The sequence below is a fragment of the Bombus pascuorum genome, chromosome 16, assembly GCF_905332965.1.
Source record: "Bombus pascuorum chromosome 16, iyBomPasc1.1, whole genome shotgun sequence".
Lineage (NCBI taxonomy): Eukaryota > Metazoa > Arthropoda > Insecta > Hymenoptera > Apidae > Bombus > Bombus pascuorum.
In genome coordinates, this window is record NC_083503.1 from 5,677,836 (window position 1) to 5,705,643 (window position 27,808).

A 27,808-nucleotide genomic window follows, 5' to 3' on the forward strand; every position below is an offset into this window, starting at 1 on the left:
TTTATCTAAATTCCATATTATTTCCCGAGATACTCGGATGAGAGTAAACTGTGCTTTAAGTATAATTGCAATGATTGCAATAATGTAAACGTTCCAATTGACAAGGTGGGGTCACTTGCAACAGCTGGTGTTGAAGTATAGCAAGGAAACGCCACTGAACGATACGCTATGGTATCCGGGTTGTCCAATGATAGCTAATAAGTATATTTTCAACGTTCTGAGTGTAGCTCCCTATGTTCTGCCTGCGTTCGTCATAGATACATTTTTAAGACTCCGGGGTAGTAAACCAATGTGAGTATTCTACCAATTCTCAAACAACGAGAACAAGCTTTCGGGGATAGCTTCTGTCTTCATCTTTAATAATAACTAAAAATAATATTTCAGATTGATGAAACTTCTAAAAAATGGCAATAAGCTGTTCACATTGCTACAATATTTCATCTTGCACGAATGGACTTTCCAAAGGGATAACTGTTCAAACTTGGCGAGGAAGGTAAAAATGTTGAACGACAGCGATATGGTCAAACTAGATTTAGAGGATATGGATTGGGATAAGTATGTCGCAATTTACCTGATGGGAATTAGGAAATTTATTCTGAAACAAGACTTTAAGTCAACAGGCCGACAACGGTTATCAAGGTGCATATAAAAGAATCTTCGTGTAAAAAAATAGAAACTAATATAAAATCATATATTTTCGGTTATTTCAGGTTGTATTGGATACATCAGATCACCAAAATATCCGGTATAATAACTTTGTTCTGGATAATATTATGTTTTCTGTACTGGCTATTTGAAAGTTTCCTTTTTCTGAAACGAAAACAATATAAATAGAATTTTACGTAGAAGGGGGTCACTATCTGTTTCACTTTGTCTTTTCATTCGTGTTATTCCTAAATAAATTCATTTATGACATTGTTTAGAAAGGATATGTGTATTTATATTCACAATAAATCAGTAACATACACAATTTCTAAACGAAGAGTTTCACGAAAATTCGAAATGCGTTTGCGTGTATTCATTAGCGTATTCCTTTTGTCGTTACGAATGTCGAATAACATACGAATGAGAGAAGGCATATTTTAACGATTTCTATTCTTTTGCAAATCATGATATGGAGGGTTTCTAACCTCATACGCCTTATTTTGTAGATTTTTGCAAAATCTACATTTGACAATGTAAACATTGTTCTGGAAAATCATTACATTTCTTTCTATATGCGAAAATCCTGTTTTTCGTGCCTCCGTACATTTTAGCAATGACATCCAACTTTTCACGAGTTTCAAAGACACACATTTTGTTTCTAATGACTTTCCGGAGCATCTCGTGTAAGAAAATGTAAAGTTCGAGCACGAACATACACAGTATGTACATATATTGGAATTGGAAGAATTACAAAAGTTTGCAATTACAAATTACAAAAATTTAAGAATATTATACAAAGTAGTAAGAACTAAACAAAGATTACAAAATTATTTACTATTCTGTAATGCATATTAAATGATTGATGCATAAGCTGAAACTTACACGGAACAGATTCTCCATGTTCTTTATGTTTCGACCGTTCACGTAGAGAGGCGATAGAGAGATAGCGCGTGAACGAAAGTCGTAGATTCCTGTTACGATTAGATAATCGACGCCACGAATTGTTCGATCTCCTTATTGCTATTAGGATAAAGCAGTGGTTCAATTGAGTATTCACTGAATCGTGTGTAACAAATATAAATTACTGTTTATTCAAATAACATGTTGAATAGAGAGATATAAATTGATAGAGTATAATTAAGTTTCGATTGGTAGAAAAAGTTACAGTGTAAAATACGCGAAGTAAGCTTAGATAGTAACGGGTCGAAAAATGTATAACGACTTCAGAGATGCTGATTGATTTAAAGTTAAAAAACCAGTCACGAGATATTGACTATTCTAAAAATAGAGAATAAGTGAAATTTAGTGACGGGGCTATGGCGGAGGTAGGCTAGTGTTGGATGAGTCTAAGAACATGAGATGAGTTGATTCGTTAAGAAAAATTTTGGCTAGGAAAGTGAGGGCAATAGACATTGCTTCTGATTGGATAACAAGAAGATTGGTGAATCAGAAATCTAGCCGCCGCCGAGAGAAAGTTGCTAGCGGAAAATACCGAACGTGAGAAAAACTGACTTTACCGTGTCTTCCCGTAGTAAACAGTAAACTTAAGGAACATTTGAAATAAAAGATGCTGGTCTGGTCTGAAGCACCTTAACAATGAAAATGTCAAGATTTATAGTGGGTCCTTAAGACTATTGAGGGTATGCATGTCTACACATCCTTATGTGTAGACATCTAGCTGCCATCTCGCTCACGAGGTGGGGCCTGGTTTCTGTAGAGAGTTTGGTAATTTTTATATCATAACCAAAAATTATTGTTAATACGATGTGCACCATCATGAATACATATATAAGGCATACAAGATAGCTAGGCACATACTTTTGGAGTATCATAACAAAAAAAAGGTCTATTACTTTTTCAGTTGTCAATAAGACATTAGCTTCACATCATATGTTCAATACGGTTCCAATTCATATTGACATTCACTTTGGCGCGTTCTCTCATAGAATCACATGTTTCAAGATCTCCAAAATTTTCTTAATCTTTTGGCAGCAGTTTTCGATTCGTTGCATCAATTGATTAAACCAAACTATTGGTTTTCTATACGCTATACCCTTTTATACACAAAACGTCTCGTAACTCTGAAATTAATGGTTTTTGGACCTATTAAAACCCGTTTGTTTGTTTTTGTAAGTACTGCCAGAGAGGAAATTTTCTATCTGATTTTATTTTAAAACCAAACATTAACCTCTTCAGAAATAATATAATTAACTATATAAAGGAAAATTGAGTGGCAAGCACTAAACAGAAAAGAAAGTCAAGAATGAAAATAAGTTTGATCTTTGGTCATAACAAATTCGAATAACCAAAAATAAGAAGGAAAAAAAGAATGTGCTGGTCAAAGGTGCTGGTGTGGAATTGCACTCCTCACGCTCACCAGTACAAAGTGCCAATTCCGTGTCCAGGTCGGTCGGGCCAGATAAATACTCGTGTCATGTCTCGCGCTCCGCAAGAGCCGTGACGTAAGCCGTGAAAGGGACACGTCATAATACATTAATAGCATGAGCCACAACACTAGTCGAATGGAATTAAAAAACAGAAAACTTACAGGAAATAAAAGACACTACACGTATAAATACATTAATATCGCAGTGATTCAATAAACCAATACACAACATGTTGCGTATTCTCAATTAAAAAGCAACTGGTTATGTCAAACCGATCGGTCGATATCGCGTACCGCGAATGAATTAACGCTCAAGGTGGAGGTGTTCGAATAGATCGAGTGTTAGAATAAATTAACACTGTATTTGCACTTGTATTAAAGTAAAGTGTGATATGAACACGGCGGTGGTAAGATCTTGTTGAGAGTAAAGTATTTCACCCGCACGGTACGATGTCTGCTGATGAACTGTCCTAGTATGTTGCTGATTTTCTCCACCAGCCGTTGGGTCTCCTCCATCCATCGCGCTTTCCCGGTTGGGGATTTTCCCGCGGCTTTTTACCTGATCTTGGAGTCATTAGGTTTACAACTCGTAATTATATAATTATACAACTCGTAAAATAAAACTCGGGGAGAACACGTAATTCAGAATTATCTAAAGAATTCCTAATTTCCGTCCGAGTCATAAGCGGACGGCCACTCAAAATTCCAAACACAACATTATTATTGAATAAATTTTAAATCTAAAAATATCGAAATAGAAAGAAGGAACAATGAGACGTTCACTGACACCGTAGCGCTTTGTACGCGCTCTCCCCACCACAATACGCAGTACAATAAACACACAATATCACACAATATTCTTACACAACGTCAACAGCGACAAACAACTAACACGCACCAAAGGATTAGATTTCGGCATTGGCAAAGGTAAACGCGTGTTCAGCAGAGTACGACTTATCATCAGTAGAAACTAATACTGCAAGAGGAACGCAGCTGCATTATCCTGCAGTATGCAGGAGTAGTAAAAAAAAAAAGGAAACGTGAATAATACTTCCACGAAAACCACATCAGCTGAAACCCTAAGAATTCTGGTAGAACATCATCAGAATAAATCACGTAGCAAAACCCCGCGCTATCATGGAATAATTCGTCATGTGACAATTAGCCCACGATAGTCTTAGTATAAATAAGGGTTGCCAGTTAGAAACAGAGCTGTTACGACCGTTCGCGGAGAGACGCGGTCGCGAGGAAAACGCGTCAGCGAGAGGCGTAAATTCTCGCTACGATTCGTGTAATCGACGCCGCGAAGTAGTCGTTCCCCGTGTTTCGATTAGGATAACCGGGGCGGTTTAATGAATTTAACACTGTGTTAACAGGTTAAAATATCGTCTATATTCAACAATTAGTCATACAATAATATGAGCGTCACAATTATTTGGCGATACGTACAATTAATGATTCGACTCGACTTCTGACAATTTTCGAATGCGACTGATTTAGATGCGACCGTACAGATAGAGTTTTCGAATACGACTGATCAGTTAGAATGTTCGATTGAGAATGACTGTCTTGGACCGATTCTTTGTCTTTCGGGGAGACAACCCCCACCACTCTAGGATCACGCCACCGCACGCGCCAGTGATCACGTAGGCCGACTTCTTCGTAAAATTAAACAGATCTCAATCGAAGTCTCTGGAACTTGCGGCCAGGCGGCAACCATACACCTGTCGATACATTGTATTGATTGATTGTATTGTATTGTATTGATAGACGGTTAGAAACATGACATTGAAGGCGTGCCGGGACAATGTGCGGACATCTGGTTGCCAACCTGCCCGCGGTAGGTGATCCGGTCGAGGAGAGTGTCACTCGACGTAACAAATAGTATTATCAAATCGTTGTATTATACGTAAAACACAATAAACCTCACTTACCACAATTAATATGTCGGGTTATCGTTAGGACTTGGGTTAGGGGCGTGTAATGAATCTTCACCTGGATTATTCATCGTTGTCACACAATCGAGGTTGCGTTTATTAACACAAGTATAGATATTATAAGATTGACAAGTGGCCGCAGTAACTAGACGCTAATGACAATGACCTTATGTTCGATATGACGAATCCACGGTCAACGGGATAACAGATATACTTTGCTCCAAAGTCTAAGTCGGGCTCGACTTACTCCTCGCGATACAAGGATTACTTGACTAATTCTTTATTGAGACGTGAATTATTCACCGATCGTACAAACACTAGGTAACTGACCAATGAGACTGCAAGAAAGGGAATGACTTTCCGTCACGATGACGCTGCAGAGGAAAATTACGATGGGGTGTGCCTAAGGACACGAAATCATCGGAATCGTCGAGGAAAGCCTCCGCTCGGAGGGTGGAGGAAATGGACGTTGCTATTAATTAGTTAATTTCTATGTTGGTGGTTAGAAAAGGATGCTACCTGCCCTTGAGAGAAAGTTCCTAGCGGGAAGCGTCAGTCATGAGAGAAGTAGATTTCTCAGATCTTCCCGTAGTAGGTGATAGATTTAGAGATTGTTAGGATAAAGACTGTTTGTCCGTTTGAAGGACCTTAGTTAACTATGTCCTAAGATTTATAGCGGGGCCTCAGTTTTATAATTAATCTATATCTCTATTAGGTAAAAGCGTTCATCCCATGACCGCAGCTACGCTCGGCGATTAGTTGTCGCCTCGAGCCCAAGCTTGTTATCGCAAATCTCGGGCAATTATAATCGGGTTAACTTATAAAGATTAAGGCATTGGGGATTTTCCAATGATTTCCACAGGGAAGGCCTGGTGTCCTTTTACCTCCGACATATATTATAACTGTATTATAATTACATTATGTCGGAGATGGAGGAATATGTTTAATATACTGAATATAAAGTAATATTTCACGTTTTATTGTACACTTCTTTTCATATTGGCCTTTAGAATGAACTTTCTTTCAAACGTTAAATATAATATAAAAGTTTTCTACTCTTTGGTAAATTTATGATTGACGTATAACTGAATAACCTTTCCACAGATGCAGAAGAAGACATTGGTGTGTTATATCAAAGAAAATATACGTCGAATCGATGGATAATCCTTTAACATATGCAAATCACGACTTTCGCGGAAGAAAATTTTGATTTCCAATTCTGTATTAATAGAAACTCAATTATAGGTTTTCGATTGTGATGATCCAAAGTCGAAAGAATCATCATCTACGCTATTAATATCCTCTGACGGTCCATAACAAACATGAAAAGGGGAAGACAAGTTGCGTAAAAAATTACTACTGCATACGTTATTGCAAGAATAATAAGAAAATTATTTTATCTGTACGTACTTGTCAACAACAATCGTTTTAAGTTCTGCATATAATTCTTGATGGTGACTCGTTTCGATGTAATTCAGCCATCGAGATTTGAATTGTGAAAGCGAGAACGCTGTAACTGCAGTTTGTTACTCTCAATCGTGGTAAAATAAAAAGATGATTCCAATCTTGCATAGAAACTCTGCAATAATCCCTTAACTAACGGCGTACAGTACTTGTATTATCTTTTATTAATGTTTTTAACTTTTTCTAAACATAAAGCCAATAGCACAATGCCACAATGTGGTCCTTTTACTCCCTAGATGATATCTAGAACTTTTGCTAGTGGTGTTAGACATTGTAGATACTCTTCGATATATTTGCATTTAGTACTTTTTATGCTAGCGTTTAAAGTTTCTCACGAATTTTACAAATTATTTGTAACGAGATTGGATAGGAGAATCCATTTTGCTATTCCCGGTTTGTTCAAAGTATGTCTTAATGTATTTTGCATAATTTCGGCAAAATTTGGACGTGCGATACATTTCCATAATGTATTACATTTGATTATAATGTTATTGTTAATTAAAAGCAATGTGTCACATTTTTCACGCATTGCCGCCATGCAATCAATTGTAATACATAAACTTAAAATATATGCACATCTAAAATGTTGTGATACACGCGGTTTGATATTCAAGGTGAAAGATGCATCGTCTTTATGGTCAGTTACATAATTTTCATTTTCATGATTCAGTGCCAAATCTCGATATTCCTGTTACAAATGCTGACGATAATTACTTAATGTATCTATCACATTAAAAAGTATCTACATGGATGCTAAACAAACGAAATGCATTTACTCTGATACCGGTATTGTTTGTAATTACTGTCTGTATCCTATTAGAACTTTAATAAAATTCTGAGTGAATATGACAAAGAATATCAGCAATCTTATTAAAACTGTATACTTTTTCGAATCTCTTACATGCCAAAACTGCTAACTGCCGCTGGAATGCAATTCAACCTGTACAATGACACCGAGGAAACTCCTTCTTCTATTAGATCAGAGATTGTCTGTAGTGCATACATACTGCATTTTTTGTAATTGTTGTTTTAACTGAGTAATCGGGTGCGGGTACATCTCACTTATTACCATTAACTATGTTTCTACGACTCATCATCTTAATTGCGTTTCTATGCTCTTTGATTCCTACATTTCCAAAAATAAGTCGAAAGCCATCGACAGTTGATAAGGCGCCATTCAATGAACAACATATTTGTGATATATATGCGTTACATCGTTCCTTTAATGGCCACTCCTTTGCTTCTTTGTTCATTGTAACTTATGAAGAGAAATGTGTAACTAAAGCAATAAACGAAATTTCCTTAATTTTATTAGATTTCTAGGTTTGTTTAAGATAATCTTTATACTCGTGAAGAATTGTACCGTCATGTTTACGCTTTCAATGTGATTTAGAACTAAACGGTGTAGATGATCCTATGAAGCCGACTTGTTGGCAAGCTGTCAACATTCAGCTAAAACAAAATTGTTATTATTTTTATTCATAGCTGTTCCTTCAGCCGATGTCACTGATTCCTCGAAAACGTTCTGACTTTCAATGTAATGGTTCATATTTAATTTCCATAAAAAAGACATTGATAAACACTATGTAATTTTGTCAAATGAATCACTGCAAATGTTTCCTATACTACTCCTTTATCATAAAATACTTTAACTCTCACAGTTCAAAATATCGACTTCTCATATTTACAAGATGTCGGTGATTCGTACTATTCCGTTGCTGATGACATATTTATGTATTACGTTGTTCTGCGTCGAATATTCAGTTAATTCAATACAAAAAGGTCAAGTATGTACATGATTATAGATAAAATATTATCAGCAGAATAGTAAGAATTTTACAAAATTCAAATGAAATGCAAGATTGGATATAATGCCTGTCGATTTCGTAGTCACCAGAATAATATGTATTGCGTAGTATTACGTCGTGCTCATGGAGTTAAAGTTCACAACTGCACGAGGAACGTTAACCCTTTTAAGTAATATTTATTACGAATTATTCTCTACTAATGTAATTCCAATGTTAGAGTATTCCAAAAGTTTCAATTTATTTAAGTAACGTGAACACTGGAATACGAATGTCCACTTTTGCTCTCAATACGTTAATTTATAAAAATACTGATATAATACAATATTTATTTAAATTATATTATTTATTACAATATTTATTTAAATAGTAGTAATCTTTACTTTAAGCGTATTTCGATTAATTGTACAAATGTAATTGTTTTAATTGGCAAAATGGGATCAGATGAAAGATACTACGGTAAAGTATAGCACAGAAATGCCACTAAACAATACGCTACGGCAACTGGGTTTTACAAATATAGCTAATAAACATATTTACAACGTCCTGATTCTAATTCCGCGTATTTTGCCTGCGTTCACATAGACAGCATATTAATTTATTATTAATTAATATTAAATATAATTAATTAATTATTATATTATATATAATTAATTAATTAATTTATTTATTAAAATAAGCTGTTCACATTGACAGCATATTTTGCCACGCACAAATGGATTTTCCAAAGAGATGACTGTTCCGAATTAGCGAGGAATGTAAAACTGTTGAACGACAGCGATATGGTCAAACTAGATTTACGGGATATGAATTGGGAGGAGTATTTTGCAATTTACCTGATGGGAATAAGAAAATTTATTCTGAAACAAGACAATAAGTCAATAACCCCACAACGGTTATCAAGGTGCGTATAAAAATATCTTCATATCAAAAAATAGGAACTAATATAAATGTATATATTTTCAATTATTTTATGTTGTTCTGGATACATAAGATCACCAAAATATCCGGTAATAATTTTACTATGAATAATATTATATGTTGTGTACTGACTATTTGAACGTTACTTTCTTTCCTTTCAACCAAAAATAATATATATAAAAAAAAATAATAATAATGTCAAGTACTAAAAAATTAGAAAGAAAGAATTCATGAAAAGATGGATCTAAGTAGGTCGCCTAGGTCTTTAGTGACATTTGGGCCTCTAAGTTGCTGGTGTGGCATTGCACTCCTCACGCCCACCTGCGCCAAATGCCAATTCGTCGTCCAGGTTGGTGGATCTGGTAAACACTGACTTACCAATGGCTAACGGAACAATGGCCATCCCAAATCCTTTCCCTATCCAATTGCCTTTTACACATTCCTATCTTTCATTTCGATGCGAGTTTCTCGGCGTAAATATTTCAGGAAGACAAATCAAGCGTAGGAATCCACCCTTCCCGAGTAAAGGAGTGGGGCGTCTTCGCGGATTAATAACCCGCCAAATTTGTGCCAGTCGCTGCTCTAATCCTACCTGAGACCCTCTTCGAACCGATCATATTGAGTGCGGAAATGCGGATGCGCTGGCAGTACGGGAACGTAATCCCGATGACTCCGAGTCATAAATACCGTACCCCATTGATCATGTCATTGACCATAGTACGAATGGCGGCACTCTATCAATATTTAATATTATAATCAACAGGTCACAAATTATTTAGCGATAAATACAATTTGTTTGTTACAGGAATTCGACTCGACTTTAGGATATCTCTCGATGTATTTTTTAGACTAAGCGACTTTAATTTTATTCGTCAGAACCTTTGGAGGCATTCAGTTTGAATCCTCAATTGTTATTGATCGTCCTTCGATTTAGTTTCTTTGTCTTCTGTGGGAGACGACACCTTCTTTGTGTAGATGAAATAACAGACCGAAGGCGAATCGACGTTTTTTGAACTCGCTGCTTCATGACAACTATGCGCTTGTCGCTACATTGTATATATTTTGCCGGTCCTCTAAGACGATCCATCTACGACACAGTAGAACCACGAGCGACGGTTAGGAATACGGCCTACAGTAAGCCTCGGGGCATAACATAAGTTAAATATGTAAATGTTACTATTTTATAGACTAATAAAATATAAAATAGAAGAATTTTATTGAAACAAATTCCTTCCTCCTGCTCTTCTACGATTTTTTAGAAAGGAATCAAATATACGAAGGAACAGAATAGGTCAAGTTACGTAAAATACATAACGCGTAAAAGATGTTCATCGGAAATATTATGCAACACGCGCAAGAGGTGTTCCTTCAAAATTCAGTCAGGCATTTAGGCAAAGATATTCCTCCGAAACGCTGTACGGCACCGGTGATATTCTTCGATAGCCTATAGTGCTAACTAGACTGTGGAAAGGACAAGAGGAAACAGTTCCATAGTACATATTTCATATGGGCCGGCGAAGTTTTTTATCACCATATAGATATCTATAAGAGATAACATATGTTATGCTACATTAACCCCCTCCCTTGCTTCTTCTCGGTCAACCTAAATTCGAGTTTAAACACGCGCTATTCGCGGTCAAAGAAATGCTACAAAAAACAAAAAATTCCATTGAAGCTCATGCAAAGTTGCGCAGAATCACGAAATATAATCTACTTGTGTCTTCAAAATCGAGGTGCATATACATTGTTTTTTCATCCAATCGTGGGGAGACGCGATCGCGTTGAAGCGCGTCAACGGGAGTCGTAAATTCCCTTTACGATTATACTAATCGACACAACGAGCAGGTCGATTCCCGTATTTCTTATGGGATAATACGGGTATTTGTTTTGTGATAAAACTGTAGTCTACAGTTATGTAATATATATATATATATACACATATACATATACATTACATATACATACATATACATTACATATATACATATACATTACATATATATATATATGTCGTGTTGGCGTTAGTGGCGTTTAATGAATCTTCACCAATGTTGTTCATGGTTGTCGCACCGATATTTATTACACAAGTATGGCTGATACAAGATTGACAATCGGACGCGGTAGCTGGACGCTAATGACAATGGCCCTAGGTTCGATAAAGCGAATCCACGGTCCACGGGATAACGAATATACTTTGCTTCGAAGTCTAAGTCGGATTCGACTCGTAGATTATTCACCGATCGTACAAGCACACTAGGCGTATAGCTAATGAGACTGCCAGAAAGGGAATGACTTTCCGTCACGACGACGCTGCAGAGGAAGACTATGATGGGATGTGCCTAAGGGCACGAGATCATCGGATTCGTCAAAGAAAGCCTCCACACGGAGGGTGAGGGAAATGGGCGTTGCTGTTAATTGGTTAATTTCTATATCGGCGGTTAGCAAAAGATGCTAACCGCCTTTGAGAGAGAGTTCCTGGCGGGAAACGTCGCACGTGAGGAAATCTGATCTCCCATATCTTTCCGCAATAGGTGACAGATTTACGGGCGGATAGAACAAAGACTGTTTGTCAATCGGAAGGACTAAGTCCTAAGATTTGTAGCGGCTCCTCAGACTATCTGAGCATAAACTGTGAATGATGCATCGGCATCTGGCGATCATCTTACTCAAAGAATGCGGTCTCTGTGTGACGAGCCGCGGAACTGTTACAATGTTTTATTGTCAAGTGTCGGTACTGCCAATTCTTTAAAGGAAAGCTATGTAACTTCATATCTCTGTTAAGCGGAACGTTCATCCCGCGACCGTGGCCACGCTTCGGCGACCGATGGTCGCCTCGAGCCCAAAGGCTCATTGTCACAAATTTCGAATGGCTGTGTTGGGTTATTTCTTAAATGTTACAGTATTGAGGCTTTTCCAAATAATTCCAACGGGGGGGACCCGGTGTCCTTTCATCTCCGACATATATATATGTCGGGTTGACGGCAGGGGCGTATAATGAATCTTCACCAGTGTTGTTCATGGTTGTCGCACAGATATTTATTACACAAGTATGGCTGATACAAGATTGACAATCGGACGCGGTAGCTGGACGCTAATGACAATGGCCCTAGGTTCGATATAGCGAATCCACGGTCAACGGGATAAAGAATATACTTTGCTTCAAAGTCTAAGTCGGACTCAACTTACTACTCGTGATACTAGGAACGCTTGATTGACTCTTAGCTAATCGGATTGCCAGAAAAGAATGACTTTCCGTCGCGACGACGCTGCAGAGGAAAACTATGATGGGGTGTGCCTAAGGGCACGAGATCATCGGATTCGTCAAAGAAAGCCTCCACTCGGAGGGTGAGGGAAATAGGCGCTGCTGTTAATTGGTCAATTTCTATGTTGGCGGTTAGAAAAGGATGCTAGCCGCCCTAGAGAGAGAGTTCCTAGCAGGCAACGTCGTACGTGACCAAATCAGGCTTTCCCATAACTTCCCGCAATAGGTGACAGATTTACAGGCTGATGGAACAAAGACTGTTTGTCAATCTGAAGGACTTTAGTTAACTAAGTCCTAAGATTTGTAACGGTTCCTCAGGTTATCTGAACATAAACTGTAAACGATGCATCGGCATCTGGCGATCATCTGGCCCAAAGAATGGGGTCTGTGTGTGGCGAGCTGCGGGGCTGTTGGAATGTCTTATTGTCAAGTGTCTCTACTGCCAATTCTTTAAAGGAAAGCTATGTTACTTTATATCTCTGTTAGGTGGAACGTTCATCCCGTGACCGTGGCTACGCTCGGCGACCGGTTGTCGCCTCGAGCCTAAATTCATTGTCTCATGTTTCGAATGACTGTGTCTGGGTTATTTCGTAGATACTACAGTATTGAGGCTTTTCCAAATAATTCCAACGGGAGGGCCCGGTGTCCTTTCATCTCCGACATATATATTACATAACTGGAATTCCAGCTCGTTCCAGGATTTGGGCCAACCGCGCAGAGAGACCGGATGCGTTCTCCATCCTCTTAGCGCCTGGGGTCTCTGGAATGGCGTCACCTATACACATTCGTCTCATTTCTCGCTATTTTTCAAACAAGGCAAACCACTGAATGGAACGATTTCAAAAACTTGTCGCATCCTTCTAAGGCGCAGCACTATTTTGAGATTTCAAACTGTTGTATCCTCGATATTCTAATTTGTAAATGTAACCGTATAGATTGCGTTAACTAGCCTATCAATACGACTGATAAATACAATTCTATGCGTCGACTTACCAGCGACGTGCAGGTACACTATCATGAGGAGGATTAAAGTTTCCTTAGATTAAATAAATATTCTCAATGTCTTGTTGATTGTTATCAGTAACAGTCAATGAATAATTTTATTGCAGTGGTACAAGCAGTACAAGTCCGAAATCGAAGCAGAAAATGTTACAATGTTTCGCTCCTCATCTTGCTTATATGTGTTTTTGACCGCACTTTTGGACTATCGTACCAAGTTAGTGTAGTTGAAAGACTGAATGTATGAATCGTTGACGATTAATAAAATGCTCAGTTTTACTTCCTGATGCTACTCAAAGACTGGCATAAAAACAATTCTCGGCTTCGCAAAGACTGCTATTCTTCTGAACTTGATATTAATTCTCGACCTATTCTTTACTCAACTTAACTGATTCTTACTAATTGAATAATTGAATTCTGAACAAATTTTTAACTGTCTGACTTTTACTGAACTCTATAATTGGATTGAATACATGAACACTTGACAAATAAAGAATTGAAGACTGGACAAATTTTTAACTAACTGGACTGAACTCTGAATTCAATAACTGAACTAAACTGACTGAACTCTCTAGAAATCTTATAAGTGAACTGCGCTTTGACGAAATTTCAAGTGAGATACTCTCTCTACAAATTTTTACTGAACTGCTCTTGTTACACCACGAGGCTCAGTATAGATCGTATTTCTAACCGTCGCTCACGGTCCTCCAGCGTCGCAGATATATCCTCTTATCTGCCGGACGAAACATACAATGTATCGACGAGCGTATGGTTGCCGCCTGGCCGCGAGTTCCAGAAACGTTGATTTCGGTCCGTTCTTTATTTTCACAAAGAAGTCGGCCTACGCGACCATCGGCGCGAGCGGTAGCGTGATCCGAGCGCGGTGGGGGTTGTCACGTAAAATAATAAAGAAAAAAAGAAATTAAAAAAGGAACTTTTATTTAAGATACACTTCCGAGCTCTAGGCGTGATTGTTCAAGACTGACTTCGATGATTTTGGGGTGAGTATTTAAATTCTTTTGTTCGTGGGAGTGGGAAAAGGCTTCGGTCATATATTTCTGAGAACGGATAGAGTGACCGGATGTTATCCGATGCTTACTTATGCTAAGGCGCTTGGAATTTCGCTATCTTATCGCTTTGTTTAGTCGGATTTTGTCTGCGATATTTCGTATGTGACATTCCCCCCTTCTTAGATTGAACTTGGTCCCTCAAGTTTTCCTCGGGAGACTTTTGTGGAATCGGACTCGGCGTGGCTTGAAAATCACAGCTGATTCCTCTTCTTCTTCGAGGTGGTATGAGTCGGTTGGGTTATGGATGTTGGATGTTGCGACCGGGGCGCTTGGTGGGGATGTGGCATTGTGGCTATTGATCACGGTTTCATTTCGACAGCAAAATAAATTAATACATAAACTATTCGGTATACATTTCTTGACGCATTTGAATACCCCCATCTTGTTTAATCCGTATATACCTATCATGCTTAATGCTATGTACCCTAATATCTGGATCGTGGTTAACCCCCAATACTGTATACTCTTGATTCTATGTTCGAAATTAAGATTTTTTATCTCGTCACCTATTTTATCGATCGTGGTCTTATACCCTTGTAAGTTATCTATTATCTTTGGTGCTCGCTCGAGTTTATCTAACAGATGAGTGAAGCTATCGTTTGTTTTGAGCGCTAGGATCTTAGTTTTGATTTCGTATTTGACTTCGTGTTTCGTCTCGCCTATACGCATGTGTTCATCTTTGTACAATAAATCGCAGGAAGTGTTGGCTCTTATAATAGAGGGCTTGTCAAGTTTTTGCAAGGTGTGTTTCGTTTGGCAAATTGTGTCTATTTCTATCGGGTTCGCCGGTATCGCAATGTAGCTGTTGCTAGTTCTGAGTGGTATAAAGCTAATGTCTTCAATCTTAAACACAGTTATTTGGCAATGTTCGATATGATTTTTGAAGTTTATTATTTCGCTGTGACAATCGGTTCTCGAGTTTCTGTCATGGATTGGTATTGTTTGCTTGCATATAGTGGTTCCGGCTCGTTCTTTACAAAGTTTGTCGAGATATTCGATATCAGTGTTTATAAATGAAAGTCCTGAAGTTAAATAGATCTGATGTTCGACTACTGGAGTCAAAAATACTCCGTTTCTCTTACTCGGGATAGGATATACCTGTAATATATTCCATTCCGTGTTAGAGACTAAAGGTACTATGATTTTAAAGAATATTTTGTCACCTATTGTGAAGATTTTAAGATCACTGATGTAGAGTATAAACTGAAAATGTTCGGTTTTGGCAGAGATTGCGGTGTTGTACGTCTGCCTGCCTATTGCTTTGGCGTAGTTTTCTATAAATTCATCGGGGTCGAGTATTTGTGGGCTAATTATTCCCTGTTTGCCTAATATTATGACGTTAAGTATCTCGTCTAATTGAAAGTGTAAAGTTTGTATCGCGGTGTCGAGTTTCATAATCATTTTAAGCATAAATCTGTCGATATTTGCCTGTTGTTGTTGTCTTAATACATCGTTATATGTTTTCTCTAGGTGATTTAGGTTTTCCGAGTTTACAATTTTCCTAATAAGTGCTGTCTGATCTGCTATTACAGTCCTGATTTTATTGTTGTTGTCGAATAGTTTATCTATGTTTTCGTTTATGAGTGTAAGATCGTCCTCGTCGAGAGTTCCGAATAGGCTTTTCGATACGGAACCTATGATGTTAAGTAAACCTCGTTTGCTTCGGGTGTGTATTAACGTTTTCAAGTGTTTTGCGAGTTGTTTCAGGTTATTGATACGAGTTTGTAAACTGTCTAACTCTTCAGCGTATTCTTTGCTGATTGCGCGTGAGTTTATTGTCGATTTATGTAATTCCATCGTGTTTATTTGCTCGTGTATGTCGCTAGTGTCTAATCCTACAATAATATTGGCAGTATCGCTATACAAATATCCTTTCCTTATGTTTTCTATGAATACAGAGTTTCCTTCTAGTGGTGTAATATTTATTTGCGCGGATATTATTCTGATAAAGAGGAGCGTCGACCTGGAAAGTAAGGTTTTAAACGATTACCGTGTATTTTCTTTATAATGTTATCAATTAAGATTTCGTAATAAGGGGTTTTGACAGAGTGGATTCTGTATGGTCCTAACCATTCAGTGTCCAATTTGTCCCTTTTGTGATCATTATGGATTAATACAAAATCTCCTTCTTTAAATACCGTTTGAATTCGAACTATCTTTCTCTTTTGGTCTCGAAGGTATCGTTTCTTACTGTTTATTAATGTTTTTCTCGCGATATCTAAATATTTATTTAACTGCTTTTGCCAGAGTGAGAACATATCATTGTAAGTTAAATTCGAAGTTTTCGCGATTGCCGATGGTAGGTTTGCGTCTCTACCGAACGTTAGTTTAAAAGGTGAAAATCCGGTACCTTCGTGTACGGCTGTATTATAACCCAAACATATGAAGTTTAATATCTCATCCCATTCTTTATCATTGTTATCATGCAGACTTGTACGGATTAAATCTTTTACTACGGCGTGTGTTCTTTCTAGAGATCCATTTGACTGAGGGTGAAAGCTAGTGGTTTTAATGTGTTTAATCTTAAATGCCTCTTCGAATTTTAACATAAGTTCACTAATGAAGTTTTGTCCCTGGTCTGTTAGAATTGTTTTGGGTACAGAAAATATGTAAATGTAGTGTTCTAAGAGTGCATTTATTATGGATTCTGTCCGTTGTGTTTTTAGTGGTACTAGGATCAAGTATTTTGTCAGTTCGTCATGTATTGAGAGTATAAATTGGTTTCCTTTCTTAGTTTTGGTCATAGGTCCTATGATGTCCATAGCAATTTTGTCGTTAGGTTGTAATGGTGTGTCAGATATTATTGGTTCTTCTTTCGGTCTAATACGCGTTAATTTCTCCTTTTGACAAGCTTCACATTTCTTTATAAACTCTTCGACTTTATTCAATAAATATGGAATTTTATATCGCTCCTTTATTCTTTGGTAGGTCTTTTGTACCCCTAAATGTCCTATCGTACCGTTATGATTTTCGTGAATTATTTTCTCTATCTCTTCCTCGGTTAATTCTTGGATTAGGTCCCACGCGAAAATGACAGGGTATCGGGTATCATTGAAATATATAAGTATGAGTTTGATCTGGTTTTTTTCTAATTCTGTAAACGTATTGTCTCCTATACCTACTTTCTTGTTATTTCGTAATATGTTGTCGATTTTCCGTAACCATATTGCCTCGTCGAACTCTCCTAATTCTGTTTTAGTTAATTGATAGAAGGATTGGTCGTTAGGTTTTATTTCTAATCGCTTTGGGATTTCTGACTTCTTTTTCCATGTATTAAAATGTTGTAAGAAATCTAATGTTACTGTTCCTTCAGGGATTTCTACCTTTTGAATCGCGTGAATTCTAGATAAGCTATCTGCGACTGGGTTTTCTTTGCCTTTAACGTATTCGATCGTGTATTCGTACTCCTCTAGTTTTAGTCTCCATCGCATTAATCTAGATGACGGGTCTTTGCAATTATTCAACCATTTCAAGGCTTGATGGTCTGTTCTAATAACAAATTTTCTTCCTAACAAGTATTGTCGTAGTCGTTTCAATGCCCATACGATAGCTAATAATTCTTTTTCTGTAGTCGTATAATTTTTCTCTGGAGGGTTTAGTGTTCGAGAGATGTAGCAGCACGGGTGTCCGTCTTGTGATAGTACGGCTCCTAGTCCTTCGTTACTAGCGTCTGTCGTTAATGCGAATGTTTTAGAGAAATCTGGGTATGACAGAACAGGTGCTTGACAAAGTTTTCGTTTGAGTGTATCGAAACTGTTTTGTTGTTTGTCCGTCCAATGGAAGTTGGTGTCTTTTTTGTTTAGGTCCGTCAGGGGTTTGGCTATTTTAGAGAAGTTACGTATAAATTTCCGGTAGTATCCCACGAGTCCTAAGAATGATTTGACTTCGGTAAGGTTTCTAGGAATTTTAAAGTTCTCGACTGCTTCTATTTTCTTCGGATTGGGTTTTACTCCTTCTGACGTTACTATGTGTCCTAAATATTCGAGTTTTGGTTTTAGAAATTCACATTTATCTGGTTGGATTTTTAGTCCTAATTCTCTTAGTCTTTGTAATACTATGGCTAAGTTCTCATTATGTTTTTGAATAGTGCTTCCAAATATAATAATGTCGTCTAAATATGCAAAGCAATGTTTATTAATTAATCCGCGTAACGCTGTATCCATCATTCTTTGGAATGTGGCTGGTGCGTTTTTGAGTCCAAAAGGCATTCTGTTAAATTGGAAATGTCCTTGTGGTGTTGAGAAAGCGGTGTATTTCTTTGAGTCTTCGTCCATAGGGATTTGATGAAAACCGGATGATAGATCGAGTGCTGAGAAAAACTTCGCGTCACCTAGTTGGCTTAATATGTCTTCTATGTCGGGTAATGGGTAGGCGTCTTGGTCAGTCAGTTCGTTTAGTTTTCTAAAGTCAATAACTATTCTCCATTTCTGTTTTCCTGACGCGTCTAACTTCTTGGGAACAACCCATACTGGTGAATTGAAAGGAGAGTCTGATTCTTCTATAATGTTTTTATTTAGCATGTCTGTTATTTGTTCCTCGATTTCTCGTTTGTGGCACTCTGGTGGTCTGTATGATTTGGTGTTTATGATTTTGTCTTGTTTTAATGTGATTGTATGTTTTGTCAGATTAGTACATGGTAAAAGGTCTGTTTCTAAATTGAATACGTCGACGTAATGTATTAATATTTTCTCTATGGGTTCGCGGAGTTCGCGTTCAATATGATTTGTTCTCACTACGGTTTTAAATCTAGCAATTTGATCTAATTCTTTACTGTTATCAATGTCGTTAGAAATTTCATGGTTTGTCTCACCAGAATTGAAGAAGCATACTCGCGTTGGTTTGCCTTCGAGGTAGATGGTTCGAACTCTTTTTTCGCCTGGTTGTATCGTTTCCGGTTTCTGAAAGTACAGAATATTATTGTCAAGTTTTAATCTATCGTTGGAGATTTCATATTGATACTTCTCTAAACAAGGTAGACCTATTATTCCATCTTCTATTAAGGGAAAGTCATCCGGTACTATATAAAATTTATGTTCCTTGCCAAACAATTTAGATATAATAAATTCGTTAGTGGTATATCTGTCTTGTCCCATGGAGAACATTCGAGGTTCGTCGGTCTTGAAGGTTTGACAGTCTACCTTGTCCCTTTTCAATAGGTTGATTCCTGCTCCTGTGTCGATGAGGTGTGTCTCGTGTCCAGTCCTTGTGTTAAACCGTATTGTGAGAAGCTTGCCTGTCGTGGTGTTGACTCTTGGAATTTTCCTTGGTCTTCCGTTGTTTTGTCGTAAGTTTCCGTTTCTGTGTTGTGTGTCTCGAGATTGTGGACTGCTGGTGGTCTCGGGTGTTGGCTGGGTGTTTGAAAATTTTTACACTGATTGGAGACATGTCCGATTTGGCTGCATTTGAAGCACTTCAGTTGAGTTCTTTGGGTAAGTGGCGTTCGCTCAGCTTGCTGGAAGTTTCTTGGCATTGGTTTAGGTGTTCCTTGGAATCGGGTTTTAGCTCTCTCAATTGGTTGATATATTGTTCTTCCTAATCTTTTGTTGCGTTCGATCTCCCCTATGACTAACTCCGCCTCGAAAGCTGCATCTTGCGCTTCTTGAAGATTCTTTGGCCTTGTAGCTGATGTGCGTATCTCTATTTCGGGTTTTAAATTCAGCACGAAAATTTTGGTCGCTCGTTCGGTTTCAAGATCTATGGCGACTGCTCGGCGTACTGGATCGCGAATTTCATGTTGGAGCGCGTATATCAGTTCGTTGAGGTTGTGTCGAAACCTCTTCACATAATTGTGTACCGATTCGGTTTGTCGCGTACGTTGCAACTTATCACGAACTCCATTGGAAGTAATACTTACAGATACAAATTTTCTGAGGCTTTCAAATAGGTCCTCGTAGTTCTCGATTTCAGAGTGACGGATACTACGTTCCGCTTCTCCGATGATTCTTTGCGTCAAAATTAGTCGTAGTAATGTGCGTTTTTCTCTACATTCGGCTCGAGCTTCCCCTACCCGTTTAATGAACCCTTCTACTCCTATATCATCTTGTCCGTTGAGTATGGGGATAAAGTCTAAGCAGGTTTTTGCATTGTACATGGGGTTGTTACAACTTACTACTTCTTCTTCACTGTCCATATCGTCCGCTTCGTTAGGTTTTACAGGTGGTTGCTTTCTCTGAATATTGCTGGTATTAGACTCATCCATCGTAACAAGGGAGCCTAACTCGGTAGTACCGTCACGTCCTAAATTTATTTTAGTGATATGTTTTCCTAATAGTTCTATCTCCGCTGCACGTTTTTTGTTTTCGGTATCGGCTATTCGTTGCGTCTCTTCTATTCGTCGCGCAAGAAGTTCGAATTGCTCGAGTATGGCACGGGTTGAATTATCCATAACTTCGGTTGCAGAGGCAGTATTAACGGTTTCGATTTTATCTTTTCTCGGCGCGGACATGCTTCTATTTAAGTTCACTGAGTCCGAACTATTGTTGCTATTTGAGCTCGAAACGCTCGAAACGCTTGAGAAACTTGATTTTCTCGTACGGTAGTGTACAAATGAATCCAGATTTTCGGCTTACCGTAGTAGCTATGGCCGTTGAGGAGTCTCTGGGATGTTTCCTCTCTGGTTGGTTCCAGATTCCGAATCTTATTCGTAGGCTTGCTCTGCGCTGACCGTAGTCCTCTCGTCTAGTTTCACCGTAGTGGAACGTTGAAAGTTGCTGCAGGGCTTCGTAGTAGCAAAGATTCGCAGTGGTCCGCTGATCCTTCAATCTTCAATGATGCGCGTACGCCGAAATCGTAATTTCGTTTTCACTGAAGCGAATGGATCCTGGCAGGATCGCCAAAATGTCACGTAAAATAATAAATAAAAAAAGAAATTAAAAAAGGAACTTTTATTTAAGATACACTTCCGAGCTCTAGGCGTGATTGTTCAAGACTGACTTGGATGATTTTGGGGTGAGTATTTAAATTCTTTTGTTCGTGGGAGTGGGAAAAGGCTTCGGTCATATATTTCTGAGAACGGATAGAGTGACCGGATGTTATCCGATGCTTACTTATGATAAGGCGCTTGGAATTTCGCTATCTTATCGCTTTGTTTAGTCGGATTTTGTCTGCGATATTTCGTATGTGACAGGGTCGTCTCCCCGAGAGGACAAGGAATTTATCTAAAGGCAATCAGTCTCATACGAATATTCATACTGCAAACATCGAGAAAGATCAGAAATCGAGTCGAATCACTAACTGTATTTATCGCGAAACAACGTCTTGTGACATCTTTACAACCATTTAATTTGTTGTTAAAAATATATGCTATATTAACCTGTTAACACAGTGTTAAATTCATTAAACCGCCCCGGTTATCCTAATCGAAACACGGGGAACGACTACTTCGCGGCGTCGATTACACGAATCGTAGCGAGAATTTACGCCTCTCGCTGACGCGTTTTCCTCGCGACCGCGTCTCTCCGCGAACGGTCGTAACAGCTCTGTTTCTAACTGGCAACCCTTATTTATACTAAGACTATCGTGGGCTAATTGTCACATGACGAATTATTCCATGATAGCGCGGGGTTTTGCTACGTGATTTATTCTGATGATGTTCTACCAGAATTCTTAGGGTTTCAGCTGATGTGGTTTTCGTGGAAGTATTATTCACGTTTCCTTTTTTTTTTTACTACTCCTGCATACTGCAGGATAATGCAGCTGCGTTCCTCTTGCAGTATTAGTTTCTACTGATGATAAGTCGTACTCTGCTGAACACGCGTTTACCTTTGCCAATGCCGAAATCTAATCCTTTGGTGCGTGTTAGTTGTTTGTCGCTGTTGACGTTGTGTAAGAATATTGTGTGATATTGTGTGTTTATTGTACTGCGTATTGTGGTGGGGAGAGCGCGTACAAAGCGCTACGGTGTCAGTGAACGTCTCATTGTTCCTTCTTTCTATTTCGATATTTTTAGATTTAAAATTTATTCAATAATAATGTTGTGTTTGGAATTTTGAGTGGCCGTCCGCTTATGACTCGGACGGAAATTAGGAATTCTTTAGATAATTCTGAATTACGTGTTCTCCCCGAGTTTTATTTTACGAGTTGTATAATTATATAATTACGAGTTGTAAACCTAATGACTCCAAGATCAGGTAAAAAGCCGCGGGAAAATCCCCAACCGGGAAAGCGCGATGGATGGAGGAGACCCAACGGCTGGTGGAGAAAATCAGCAACATACTAGGACAGTTCATCAGCAGACATCGTACCGTGCGGGTGAAATACTTTACTCTCAACAAGATCTTACCACCGCCGTGTTCATATCACACTTTACTTTAATACAAGTGCAAATACAGTGTTAATTTATTCTAACACTCGATCTATTCGAACACCTCCACCTTGAGCGTTAATTCATTCGCGGTACGCGATATCGACCGATCGGTTTGACATAACCAGTTGCTTTTTAATTGAGAATACGCAACATGTTGTGTATTGGTTTATTGAATCACTGCGATATTAATGTATTTATACGTGTAGTGTCTTTTATTTCCTGTAAGTTTTCTGTTTTTTAATTCCATTCGACTAGTGTTGTGGCTCATGCTATTAATGTATTATGACGTGTCCCTTTCACGGCTTACGTCACGGCTCTTGCGGAGCGCGAGACATGACACGAGTATTTATCTGGCCCGACCGACCTGGACACGGAATTGGCACTTTGTACTGGTGAGCGTGAGGAGTGCAATTCCACACCAGCACCTTTGACCAGCACATTCTTTTTTTCCTTCTTATTTTTGGTTATTCGAATTTGTTATGACCAAAGATCAAACTTATTTTCATTCTTGACTTTCTTTTCTGTTTAGTGCTTGCCACTCAATTTTCCTTTATATAGTTAATTATATTATTTCTGAAGAGGTTAATGTTTGGTTTTAAAATAAAATCAGATAGAAAATTTCCTCTCTGGCAGTACTTACAAAAACAAACAAACGGGTTTTAATAGGTCCAAAAACCATTAATTTCAGAGTTACGAGACGTTTTGTGTATAAAAGGGTATAGCGTATAGAAAACCAATAGTTTGGTTTAATCAATTGATGCAACGAATCGAAAACTGCTGCCAAAAGATTAAGAAAATTTTGGAGATCTTGAAACATGTGATTCTATGAGAGAACGCGCCAAAGTGAATGTCAATATGAATTGGAACCGTATTGAACATATGATGTGAAGCTAATGTCTTATTGACAACTGAAAAAGTAATAGACCTTTTTTTTGTTATGATACTCCAAAAGTATGTGCCTAGCTATCTTGTATGCCTTATATATGTATTCATGATGGTGCACATCGTATTAACAATAATTTTTGGTTATGATATAAAAATTACCAAACTCTCTACAGAAACCAGGCCCCACCTCGTGAGCGAGATGGCAGCTAGATGTCTACACATAAGGATGTGTAGACATGCATACCCTCAATAGTCTTAAGGACCCACTATAAATCTTGACATTTTCATTGTTAAGGTGCTTCAGACCAGACCAGCATCTTTTATTTCAAATGTTCCTTAAGTTTACTGTTTACTACGGGAAGACACGGTAAAGTCAGTTTTTCTCACGTTCGGTATTTTCCGCTAGCAACTTTCTCTCGGCGGCGGCTAGATTTCTGATTCACCAATCTTCTTGTTATCCAATCAGAAGCAATGTCTATTGCCCTCACTTTCCTAGCCAAAATTTTTCTTAACGAATCAACTCATCTCATGTTCTTAGACTCATCCAACACTAGCCTACCTCCGCCATAGCCCCGTCACTAAATTTCACTTATTCTCTATTTTTAGAATAGTCAATATCTCGTGACTGGTTTTTTAACTTTAAATTAATCAGCATCTCTGAAGTCGTTATACATTTTTCGACCCGTTACTATCTAAGCTTACTTCGCGTATTTTACACTGTAACTTTTTCTACCAATCGAAACTTAATTATACTCTATCAATTTATATCTCTCTATTCAACATGTTATTTGAATAAACAGTAATTTATATTTGTTACACACGATTCAGTGAATACTCAATTGAACCACTGCTTTATCCTAATAGCAATAAGGAGATCGAACAATTCGTGGCGTCGATTATCTAATCGTAACAGGAATCTACGACTTTCGTTCACGCGCTATCTCTCTATCGCCTCTCTACGTGAACGGTCGAAACATAAAGAACATGGAGAATCTGTTCCGTGTAAGTTTCAGCTTATGCATCAATCATTTAATATGCATTACAGAATAGTAAATAATTTTGTAATCTTTGTTTAGTTCTTACTACTTTGTATAATATTCTTAAATTTTTGTAATTTGTAATTGCAAACTTTTGTAATTCTTCCAATTCCAATATATGTACATACTGTGTATGTTCGTGCTCGAACTTTACATTTTCTTACACGAGATGCTCCGGAAAGTCATTAGAAACAAAATGTGTGTCTTTGAAACTCGTGAAAAGTTGGATGTCATTGCTAAAATGTACGGAGGCACGAAAAACAGGATTTTCGCATATAGAAAGAAATGTAATGATTTTCCAGAACAATGTTTACATTGTCAAATGTAGATTTTGCAAAAATCTACAAAATAAGGCGTATGAGGTTAGAAACCCTCCATATCATGATTTGCAAAAGAATAGAAATCGTTAAAATATGCCTTCTCTCATTCGTATGTTATTCGACATTCGTAACGACAAAAGGAATACGCTAATGAATACACGCAAACGCATTTCGAATTTTCGTGAAACTCTTCGTTTAGAAATTGTGTATGTTACTGATTTATTGTGAATATAAATACACATATCCTTTCTAAACAATGTCATAAATGAATTTATTTAGGAATAACACGAATGAAAAGACAAAGTGAAACAGATAGTGACCCCCTTCTACGTAAAATTCTATTTATATTGTTTTCGTTTCAGAAAAAGGAAACTTTCAAATAGCCAGTACAGAAAACATAATATTATCCAGAACAAAGTTATTATACCGGATATTTTGGTGATCTGATGTATCCAATACAACCTGAAATAACCGAAAATATATGATTTTATATTAGTTTCTATTTTTTTACACGAAGATTCTTTTATATGCACCTTGATAACCGTTGTCGGCCTGTTGACTTAAAGTCTTGTTTCAGAATAAATTTCCTAATTCCCATCAGGTAAATTGCGACATACTTATCCCAATCCATATCCTCTAAATCTAGTTTGACCATATCGCTGTCGTTCAACATTTTTACCTTCCTCGCCAAGTTTGAACAGTTATCCCTTTGGAAAGTCCATTCGTGCAAGATGAAATATTGTAGCAATGTGAACAGCTTATTGCCATTTTTTAGAAGTTTCATCAATCTGAAATATTATTTTTAGTTATTATTAAAGATGAAGACAGAAGCTATCCCCGAAAGCTTGTTCTCGTTGTTTGAGAATTGGTAGAATACTCACATTGGTTTACTACCCCGGAGTCTTAAAAATGTATCTATGACGAACGCAGGCAGAACATAGGGAGCTACACTCAGAACGTTGAAAATATACTTATTAGCTATCATTGGACAACCCGGATACCATAGCGTATCGTTCAGTGGCGTTTCCTTGCTATACTTCAACACCAGCTGTTGCAAGTGACCCCACCTTGTCAATTGGAACGTTTACATTATTGCAATCATTGCAATTATACTTAAAGCACAGTTTACTCTCATCCGAGTATCTCGGGAAATAATATGGAATTTAGATAAATATTATGTTATATCACTACTTTTCTAAATTGAAGTATTGAGAGCGAAAGCGAACTTTTATTTATTTACTTTATTTACGAATTGTTCACATTACTTAAATAAACTGAGTTTCTTGAAATACTGTAACAATTGAATTACACGAGTTAAAAAAGATTCATAGTAAATTTTACCTAACAGGGTTGGCGTTACTCGTGCAGTTGTAAACTTTAACTTCGTGCTCAGGATGTAGCGTGACATGCCATGCAGTACATATTATCGTATCGACTACGAAATCGAGGGGCACTACATCCAATTTTGCATCTTTCCTACCCAGTATTACTGTTGCACATCCTCTACTGACTAGCAGAAGAATACCTGGTAACATTAAAGTGGTTTAGAAATTATTTGTGATTTTCGATTTGCAGAAATGTTGCACTAAAAAGAATTCCTTTAGTTGTGAACAACAACAAACTTGAACTATAATAATGATGATCTAGTGGAAATCCTCTCATTTAGTTTTCCACAAACCAACAGATTAACTCTACTTCTCTGAGATGTGACGAGTATTGAACAATAGCTACTGGAAACGATCTATGAAAATACTTGTTAATGCAAAAATATTCTGTATCCAACCAGGACATGGTTCTTTTAAAGAGACACCAAGTATACTTGGTCGCACTATCGCAACTGGCAGATCTTCGCACTTCCTTGCTACAATCTCCTCTGCCAAATTCTTACTAAATATGTATGTGTTTGGATAAGATTTTAAAATCCTCTTTTCTATTCGGTTGATAGACGTTTTATCAAATTTGCCACATATACCGATCACCTCTGAAGGTTTCAAGCTCGTACTGCAAAGTCAATACTAAGTGAACATATTCTTCACGATATAATTATAAATGTAATACTTCTAAACACGAAACAGAGTCCGTATATAACTTATCCTTACGTATAAACTTTTTCCTCGATCTCATGTAGATTCGCATTACTATATGCTGTGCTCACGTGCACGAAGCTAATTGGATGCCTTAGTTCGTTCCAAAGTTCTATGATACGAGCAGTACCTTTCGTATTCACATTAACAGTCACGTGCAACGGCTCGTTTAATCTCACAGTGGCCGCGGCGTGAAACACTATGTTTACTTTCTCTAACAACAGATTTCTATATTCTCGCGAAAGACCTAAATCCGGCATACTCACGTCACCTTTCACGGGATAGACTCTGCCGAAATGTGAGGGGTTCTTTGCTTTAATGCTATTATAAATCTGAAAACGAAAATTCCAGAAATGGAAATTAATCAAATGTTGTTCAACCTTTTCTGCATGTAAGTCTTCTGTTATACCTGTATTCTGATATACCTACAATTTTCTGCTGCTTCATCGATAGTAGGTTACTTCTCTTAGTAAAAGTAAATGCAAATGTGCGCACAAAGATATACACAAGCATATAAATATAAACTTATTGCGAATAAAGTCAATTTAAGTATTATTAAAATTTTGAAATTTTTTATCCACAGAAGTTTTTGAACAAATTATTTTTTTACAAATCTTCAGTATATCGATCCGAATGATTCTGTTTACACTTACTCTCGTACGTGGTAATCTATTTCGCAATATTTTAA

The 27,808-nt window shown here is 37.6% G+C and overlaps 1 protein-coding gene across 1 annotated transcript in view; it reads right to left on the minus strand.

Annotated features, from left to right (window-relative positions):
• The window catches only part of LOC132915182 (putative fatty acyl-CoA reductase CG5065), a 66,750-nt gene extending 39,314 nt beyond the window's left edge, over positions 1 to 27,436 (minus strand). Inside the window, exons 1-5 of the mRNA XM_060974909.1 lie at positions 27,136 to 27,436; positions 26,790 to 27,037; positions 26,378 to 26,561; positions 25,918 to 26,103; positions 25,570 to 25,824 (exon numbers count right to left, since the gene is read on the minus strand). Of these exons, the coding sequence (XP_060830892.1) occupies positions 25,570 to 25,824; positions 25,918 to 26,103; positions 26,378 to 26,561; positions 26,790 to 27,037; positions 27,136 to 27,380 (1,118 nt within the window). The 5' untranslated portion in view covers positions 27,381 to 27,436. The remainder of the gene's footprint in view (positions 1 to 25,569; positions 25,825 to 25,917; positions 26,104 to 26,377; positions 26,562 to 26,789; positions 27,038 to 27,135) is intronic.
• Positions 27,437 to 27,808: the final 372 nt, after the last annotated feature.